A 9,083-nucleotide genomic window follows, 5' to 3' on the forward strand; every position below is an offset into this window, starting at 1 on the left:
CCGTCTTCCTCCTCTCCTTTTTCTCTCTTGCGGCATTGCATTCCAAGTGCGTCTTTTGTTATTTAAACCATTTAAACTTTGTTCAATCCGATTATATTAGTCTTTCATCGATTATCTTCCGGTTCAACTGATTAAAATGTTTTCCTTGTGTTGTGTTTTAGTGCAGTTTTTTTCCTCTCTTGGGGTAACGTAGTACCACATTCTGCCTTTGCTAGCTGCCTCCCAGAAAAAGCGGCGTCTTTTGGATTTCTTGTGGCATCTCGACCCAAAAACAACCCTGGGTCATTGCCTAGTTATCGTTTCAACGTAATTTTTCCCTCTTGCGGTTGAAAATGGAACTAGGCAAGAACCCACGTTCGGTTTTGGGTTGAAATGTCATGAGAAATTCAAAAGACGCAAGCTTTTTTTTTTGGGAAACTAGCAAAGACAGAGTGTGCTACTAGGCTATGCAAAGATAGGAAAAAATATGCACTAAAACACAACGACAATGTTAGACGTTGGTTAATGCGTACACCGACGTCTATAGTGACATTAGACGGCGGTTAGTGACATGTACGAAGTCTTTATGTGCTCTTAAACGTCGGTTAATGCTTACTCCGACGTCTATATAGTGTCGTTAGACATTGGTGTAGGCACTAACTAACGTCTGTATAGAAGTCTGTTATATGGAAGTTCGACGTCCCATTAACGTCACCCGTAATGATGTCGGTTGTAAAAAAAGACGTTAAAAGTCTAAAATAACATACGTCTAAAGCCCTTTCTACACTAGTGCAAAAATATAAAATTTATATATTTGTAAAATTGAAGAATTAAATTAAATTAAAATTTGAAAGAGAAAATAATTCTAATTTTTACTAATAGTAGAATAAAAAACATATTTAATTCTTTAATTTTCTATATTATTCAATTATTTTAAAATCATTAAGCTTTTACATGCTTTTAGATAATACATTATTGATATCAAAAATAGATATTATAGAACTAAATAGATAAGACTCCATAGTTACAAGGCTACTAAACTAACATAATGAAAGTTTCTCCTAAAGTTACAATGAATTGAATATTTAACTCAAAACATTATAGTAAAAATCCAACATAACTAACTCATCCAAAACATTTGATTATAATTAACCCAACAAAATATATATCTTCAAAAAACTTTGGCCAAGGACACTGACACATTAGTATACTCCAAAGTCTGAAATTCAATGAGTTGGGCAACTTTCTTTGCAAATCTTTTGAACAATTTATCCGTGGCATCTTCCCCAAACTCAACTGACAAAAGAGGTTCGAAAACAGCTCTAATGGACTTGGCTACGAACTCTCCTTTCATTTTGCTGTCAAGTATAGAATCATCGACATCCTCGTGAAGATTTGCATCCCAACCTATTTTGAAAGTCCTTAGTGTTTGAATGGCAAAGGATCCTTCTTCTTCAATCACTTGTCTAACTTCTTCAGCAGTAGGACCATATATAGGAAGATCAAAGAAGTCTAATTTTTTCTCTTCAAGTAGACCCTACAAATCACAAAGAATAAATAAAGCTACATTATTTTCCTATTCCTGGTCTCTAGAGTCTTTCAAATTTCTGGCTTTAGCAAGCACAAACATACACTACAGGGATTACATCCAATGCAAAACAACATGTCAAATTAATGATAAAATAATAAAATACGACCTTGCTAAATGACAACATATAAATTGTTATAAAATTTAGCGTAAATTCTGGTTTTAAATCACAGTTTTCAAACTGACACGTGTACTTTTCGTTGTGGAATTCTAATGTACGATATGAAAGCAAAAGGAAATTAATTATAAAGCGAAGTTAGTGGTTTGTGATATTCTTAGTGGTCTGACACACACAATAATACAACTGCTATTTTGATGTGTTGGTGCACTTTTGGCCAACCATCTATCAGACCTCATCGCTTACCTCTTGAACCATGTCATTGAGTACCATTCCAATTACCTCTGCAGGATTATCAATTTTATGGGTTTCATCTCTACCGATGAATGTAACTAACATAATACCATCCGACTTTAATTCCTCTGAACGTGATTTTAGAAAAAGTTCGAAATTCTTTGCAAATTGGCTAAAGTATGCTTCACGGATAGAAGGAAGGCTTGTACTTGTTATATAAACATTTCCCTTGTTGAGTGGTTCGTCTGTGTTGGTCGAGCTTTTTGGTGCCTGCATGATACCATGACAAGGTTGAACATAAACAATTTAACTTTCGTAAATTCAATTGTATATATAGAATAGAACACAAGCACAAGCAGTTAAAACAAAATGATGTTAATTTCTTAAATATATCATCGAATATAATTGACCTGTGATAGCCAGTGGAGACTGTAAGAAGAATGAAAGAAGTGGATGTAATCATCAGGAAAAAGCCTTCCATAGAAGCTTCCAGGTGTTGCATGAATAAAACACCGTACATGGTTGTCGTTTTTTTCTTCATGTATTCTTTGGAAGAAATCGGGGATCAACTTGAAGATGCCGTTGAAATCATTTCCGAATAGATCATTCATGTAAATTTCCAATAGACGTGGCGTACGCTGGTTTAAGCTCAGGTTAACATTATCTATTATGCTCAGCATATTTGACACAAATAAGAGTGAATTTGGTCCGGAAGAGCATCCCAAATCTGCTACTTTCCAGCACCTTTCTGAACCTGTGTTTGACATCAACCGTTTTACAGTATCTTCAAGTATAGGTTTCACCATGCTTGCCACTTTTCTCTACACCAAATTTAACTTGGGTTACCTACCTATAATATTGAATATATATATATATATATATATATAAAAGAGATAATACCTGAAGTAAGGAGTTTTTGGTATAGCTGGTTTCTCCATCACCACCATTCATGTGAAGCACTCTCTCTGTTGTCATCATATAATGAATGAACACTCAACAATACAAAGTTACAAACAATTATGGTAAGCTATGGGAAGTGTCACTGTTTATATAGAGCAATTTATTGTTAGAATGAGGATATGACTGTTTTTTTTTTTTTTTTTTTTTTTTTTTTTTGTAAGAAAAGACATGATATGACTCAACAAAAAAGAAAAATGGCAAGGAGTATTGTTTGAAGGAAGAAATGTGTATAAATATGGATAATTAGAATTTAGTTAAGAGCTTGGTGGTCTTGGTAATTTCACTTTACCGAGTTGGAGAGTTACAAGAACATTTGGAGTTGGGCGAAAAGGTAGAAGTTATTATGTTTGAGTAGAAATTGGCTAGAAAAGTTATTCAAAGTTGTCTAGCTCAACCAGCACAAGTAGTGATTTACGATAATGTATTTATTTATTTTTTAGATAATTGATATTTCTATCCGATTCAGTAAACATATTAAATATTACAGTTTAAATAGATTCATTAGCATTGTCACTCATTCTGGAATCGACTAAATATCTGTGTATTTGAATATCTATATATGATAACTAATTAATCTCCCATTAATATTATGGTTATTATTTATGATGTTATATCATTATTAATTATTTATTACATAATTGAGGTCAGTAATATTCTAATTATCTACATTTATTCTATAAATACAAATAATATTTTTTTTTAAAGAATTAGTAGTTACTTATACACACTACTATATTTATAAAACTCATTATTAAATTTATAAAGATTTAAACTCTAGCGTAGGACCGAATAAAACTAATCATTAAAGAGTTTTGCATTCGTTACATCCACATAAAATCATAGCAAAGTTATAGTTATAATGAATAATATAGACAGTACACTGTTCTTACTTTTATGAAAAACGTTGGTCCACCTACCTTCGTGACATTATAACGATAATTTCTTCTGAATAATATTTGCATATATTTCTGTATAATATGATGTTATATCATTATTAATTATAAAAGAATTGGGCTTGACCCAGTCCAAGGCCCAAAGTGCTTCTGCTGGCAGAGTAAGTGAGAAAAGACTCACTTTATTGAGAAGCTTCTTCACTTTGCTTCACACATATCGATGAGAGAGAAAAGCTAGGGCGTGAGAAGCTCGAATGAAGCTCTGGCTCGAGGCTTCTCTGCAGAGGGCGATCTCCCAACATGGTGAAGGAAAGAGGAAGATGATGAAGAGAAAAAGAAAGAGGAGCGTCTCAGGTAAACGGAAAGCTACTTTATTTCTTGTTTCAGAGAAAACATTGTATTTGTAATATATGATGTGTGTTGTTCTGTATATTGTAAAATAAAAGAAAGGAACTCTATTTATAGAGTTCACTGGGATATGGGAAAGGGGAATATATCAGATACGAAATCCTAACTGAAAGATACTAACAGAGGTGTGATTACTGTATTTAACAGTAATCCACCAAATAACTAACTTCAACTAACTTCAAGAGCCTCCCCTCAAGCTGGATGGTGGATGGTGAGCAGTCCAAGCTTGGGAACGATGGACTTGAACCGAACCCGATGTGGGAACTTTGTAAAGATGTCTGCAAGTTGTTCATCTGAACGAATAGGGAGAAGACGTAGAGCTTTAGCTTGTATTTTCTCACGAACGACGTGACAATCGAGCTCAATATGCTTGGTTCGTTCGTGAAAGCTTTGGTTGTGGGCTATGTGCCTTGCAGATTTATTATCACAGTAGAGAGTTGGAGTCCTGACTTGCTGCACTTGTAAGTCATTTAACAGATAATCGATCCACTGTAATTCACAGGCAGTGGCTGCTAGAGCCCTGTATTCCGCCTCTGTGGAGGATCTAGAAACTGTGCTCTGTTTCTTGGATTTCCATGAGATAAGTGACGATCCAAGGAAAACACAAAACCCTGTAGTAGACCTTCTGGTAGTAGGACATGTTGCCCAATCTGAGTCACTAAAGGCCTTTAAATGTATAGGTGAATCAGCTGAAAAGAACAATCCTTCTGATGGTTTGGACTTGATGTACCTGAGAATATGTTGGACAGCCCGAAAATGAAAATCAGTGGGTGATTGCATGAACTGGCTTAAGAGGTTAATTGAAAAACACAAATCAGGTCTAGTGTTAGATAGATAAAGCAACTTCCCTATCAGTCTTCTGTAGGGGCTTGGATCCTCTAGGTAGTTCTCCTTTTTGTATAGAGAACTTGTGTCACTTAGGAAGGGAGTGGTGCAGGGTTTGCAACCTAACATCCCTGTCTCCTTAAGAATATCTAAAGCATACTTTCTTTGAGATAAATGGATTCCTTTCTTAGACCTTGCTACTTCAAGCCCAAGAAAATATTTGAGTTCCCCTAGATTCTTTATATGGAACCTGTTGTGTAAAAGGTTTTTGATGTGATTGATTTCTTCCATGGAATTTCCTGCCAACACAATGTCATCCACATAGACAAGCAAAGCCGTGAAACTGGTATTTGTTCTTTTGATAAAAAGAGAGTGATCTGATTTAGACTGCACATAGGTAACAGAAATGAGAAATGTAGACAGTTTCTCAAACCACTGCCTACTAGCTTGCTTTAGACCATATAGGGACTTAGTAAGCCTGCAAACTTGGCCCCTTTTGTGAACATTTAAACCAGGTGGTGGTTCCATATACACTTCCTCATTTAGGTCTCCATGTAAGAAGGCGTTATCCACATCCAATTGATGCAAAAACCAGTTCTTGGATGCTGCCAATGCAATAAGCAGTCTCACTGTAGTCAACTTAGCAACAGGGGAAAAAGTGTCTAGGAAGTCTATTCCTTCTTAATGGGTATACCCTTTTGCCACAAGGCGAGCTTTATGCCTTTCAATAGTGTCATCAGCCTTATATTTTACCTTATACACCCATCTGCATCCTATTGCAGTTTTCCCTGAAGGAAGTTCAGTCAAAAACCAAGTGCTATTTTCTTCCAAAGCCTTGATTTCCTTTTGCATAGCATCTGCCCACTCACGTACATCTTTGGCTTCTTTATAAGACCGAGGTTCAATGCTGGCAGCCACAGCCATAGTGTACTTCAGATGTTTCTCTGTCAAAGATTCACAAGACAATAAATCAGAGATGGGATAGGGTGTTTTTAAATTGTTCTTTATAATCAGGGATTGATTAACCTTATGTATATAGTCATCCCGATATCCTGGGTGTTTTCTGATTCTGTCTGACCTTCTATGCCCAATATCTTCTTCATTGCCTCCAGCTTGACTCCTAATGTTATCCTGGTCAGTGTCACTTTGCTCTGTTTGTCTTTCTGCATGTCTTTCACTATTTCCAGCAACAATACTGCTCATTGGATCATTAAGAAAAGCAGTTATGTCTGCTTCTTGATTGTGTATTCCTGTACTGTTTTGTTGATCTTTCTAAGGAAAAACATTTTCATAAAAGACAACATTCCTGCTTATGAATAATTCCCTAGTGTGGATGTCAAGAACAGTATAACCCTTGACTCCATTCTTGTACCCAAGAAAGATGCATTTTGTAGCTCTTGGCTCGAGTTTATTTCTGCCACCCTCAAGGGTGGAAGCAAAACAGAGGCAGCCAAAAGTTATGAGGTTCAGATAAGTGGGAGGAGTGTTATAAATGAGATCATGTGGAGTTTTTCCTTTAAGTATGGGAGTGGGTAACCTATTTATAAGGTAAACAGCATGGCTGGCTGCATAGGACCAATAAGCATTGGGTAAATTGGATTGAAACATAAGACTACGAGTTACATTAAGAATATGTTGGTGTTTACGCTCCACCACAGAGTTTTGCTCAGGGGTTTCAACACAACTAGTTTGGTGATTGATCCCATAAGAATCATACAAGTCAGTGTAGTTGAACTCAGGTCCATTATCGGACCTAATAGTTTTAATCACCTTACCAAATTGATTCTTCACCCTAACAACAAAATTTTGCAGTAAACTCCTAGTCTGTCCTTTATTATTCATTAAAAATATCCAAGTGTGTCGGCTATGATCATCTACAATAGTAAGAAAGTACTTGTGACCGTGAATAGAAGGAATAGAAAGTGGACCCCATATATCATAATGTATAAGATCAAAGCATTCAGCAGATAAAGAAACACTTATAGGAAATGGCAATTTATGTTGCTTGGCATAGTGACAAACATCACAAACAATGTTAGCATTCATTTACACATAAGGAAAATGTTCACAGATTTGTTTTACAATTTTATGTCCAGGATGGCCTAGCCTATAGTGCCACAAATTTATGTCAACATGTCTAAAAGAGAAAACAGTTTTGGAAATGTAATTCTGATCAGGATTGGGAAAGTCTTGTAGGTAGTAGAGGCCTTTGTAAGGGCTAGCACACCCAATCATCTTCTATGTAGCATTCTCCCTTATCTGGCAATCCTTAGAGGAAAAAGTTAGACTGCAATTTAAGTCTTTTGTAAGACTTTGAACAGAGATTAGATTGAATGAAAAATCTGGAATGTATAAGACATTAAAAAGGATAAAACTGCTACAAAACTGAACTGTCCCTGCATATTTGGCTGTAATAACAGTATTATTAGGTAGCCTAACAGTTATGGGTTTAATTTTATAGAAAGTTACAAAGTTTTCTTTCTCATGGGTCACATGATCTGTGGCCCCAGTATCAATAATCCAAGAGAGAGTACCTGGATCACCTTCCTTATCATTGCTTTGCATGTGATTGACATTGTGACTGGGCTCATCAGCTTTCTCAATCAGTTTGAGAAGCTTCTGCATTTGTTGTGCTGTTAATGAACTTAAGGTAGTGCTTGTGCTGTCTTTCTGTACTGTCTCTGGTCCAAAGGTACTTTGGCAAGCATTGGCTGAACTCCAACCTCCCCTGCCTTCAGGATTCCCGTCTGTCTTTTTGTACCAAGGTGGGTAGCCATGCTTGGAGTAACATTCATCCACTGTGTGGTTCATCTTATTGCAGTAGGAGCATTGTTTCCCATAGTTAGGATTTCTGCCTCTGCCTCTTCCTTGTCCAGAACCACGACCTTGATTTTTCCAGGTCTGGTCTCCGTTCCAGTTGCTGCCTCTGTTATTAACAGTGGCAAGAATCTTTGTTGTTTTAGCAAGCTGATTGTGGGCAATGTCAGGTCTTTCTTGCCTTTCTTGTTGCATAATAAGAGAAAAAACACGGTTTATGTGTGGGAGGGGTTCCATTAAAAGAATTTGGGTACGGACAGTGCTGTAGGTGTCATTGAGCCCTTTTAGAAAGCATATGACGTGCTCAATCTCTCTGTACTTTAGAGAAATCTTGGAGAGTTCACAACTGCAGGGGATTTTGCAAGTACAGCTGGGTATGGGTCTAAGGGATTCCAATTCCTCCCAAAGTATTTTCAGATCAGTAAAAAACTGGTTGACACTCTTTTCCCCTTGTTTGATTGAGTGGATATCTTGAAGGAGATCAGAAATTTTAAAGTAGTCTCCTTTAGAGAATCTTTCTCTTAATTCATCCCATAATTCCTTTGCCTCTTCAACATATATCACACTTTCTACAATTTGTGGAGAAAGTGTCTTTATAATCCATGAGAGCACCATCATATTGGATCTTTCCCATGAATCAAACAGATTTTTAGTTCTTTTGGGTTTCTTGATAGACCCATCAATAAATTTGATTTTGTTCTTAGAAAGAAGAGCCCTTCTCATACTTCTACTCCAAGAAGAATAATTGGTTTCATTTAAAACCTGAGAAATGACTGTTAAACCTGGATTCTCCCCAGGATGTAGGTAGAAGGGACTAGCAGGATTGTTTGACTGATCTTCTGTCATTTTGAGTAGAATCAGGAATACTTCAAGAAATTCAAGCAAGAATCACGAATACTTCAAGAAATTCAGGCAAGAACCATCAAGATTGAAAGAATTGAGTAGCGGAAGTGATTATGTGCTCTTGATACCATAAAAGAATTGGGCTTGACCCAGTCCAAGGCCTAAAGTGCTTCTGCTGGCAGAGTAAGTGAGAAAAGACTCACTTTATCGAGAAGCTTCTTCACTTTGCTTCAGACATATCGATGAGAGAGAAAAGCTAGGGCGTGAGAAGCTCGAATGAAGCTCTGGCTCGAGGCTTCTCTGCAGAGGGCGATCTCCCAACGTGGTGAAGGAAAGAGGAAGATGATGAAGAGAAAAAGAAAGAGGAGCGTCTCAGGTAAACGGAAAGCTACTTTATTTCTTGTTTCAGAGAAAACAT

At 36.5% G+C, this 9,083-nt stretch overlaps 2 protein-coding genes across 2 annotated transcripts; both read right to left on the minus strand.

Moving 5' to 3' along the window:
* Window positions 1-988: 988 nt before the first annotated feature.
* On the minus strand, window positions 989-2,940 carry LOC106773738 (7-methylxanthosine synthase 1). Its single transcript, XM_014660482.2, has 4 exons — window positions 2,820-2,940; window positions 2,330-2,740; window positions 1,932-2,189; window positions 989-1,516 (listed from the first exon to the last, which is right to left on the minus strand). Exons 1-4 carry the CDS (start codon window positions 2,895-2,897, stop codon window positions 1,151-1,153), a joined length of 1,113 nt encoding a protein of 370 aa, XP_014515968.1. The 5' UTR covers window positions 2,898-2,940; the 3' UTR covers window positions 989-1,150.
* Window positions 2,941-7,243: 4,303 nt separating this feature from the next.
* Window positions 7,244-8,668, minus strand: LOC106773420. Its single transcript, XM_014660116.1, has one exon. The coding sequence runs from the start codon at window positions 8,666-8,668 to the stop codon at window positions 7,244-7,246; it is 1,425 nt and encodes a 474-aa protein (XP_014515602.1).
* Window positions 8,669-9,083: the final 415 nt, after the last annotated feature.

This window comes from Vigna radiata, chromosome 9 (genome assembly GCF_000741045.1).
Source record: "Vigna radiata var. radiata cultivar VC1973A chromosome 9, Vradiata_ver6, whole genome shotgun sequence".
Lineage (NCBI taxonomy): Eukaryota > Viridiplantae > Streptophyta > Magnoliopsida > Fabales > Fabaceae > Vigna > Vigna radiata.

What these genes read in the sequence shown, in the direction of transcription:
- LOC106773420 (XM_014660116.1), bottom strand. Translation starts at nt 8,668, where the DNA reads ATGACAGAAGATCAGTCAAACAATCCTGCTAGTCCCTTCTACCTACAT.
- LOC106773738 (XM_014660482.2), bottom strand. Translation starts at nt 2,897, where the DNA reads ATGATGACAACAGAGAGAGTGCTTCACATGAATGGTGGTGATGGAGAA. An exon ending in CCAAAAACTCCTTACTTCAG is followed by an intron (nt 2,741 to 2,819) that starts GTATTATCTCTT and finishes AATTTGGTGTAG; the next exon opens with AGAAAAGTGGCAAGCATGGT. An exon ending in TCAATGACATGGTTCAAGAG is followed by an intron (nt 1,517 to 1,931) that starts GTAAGCGATGAG and finishes TGTGATTTGTAG; the next exon opens with GGTCTACTTGAAGAGAAAAA.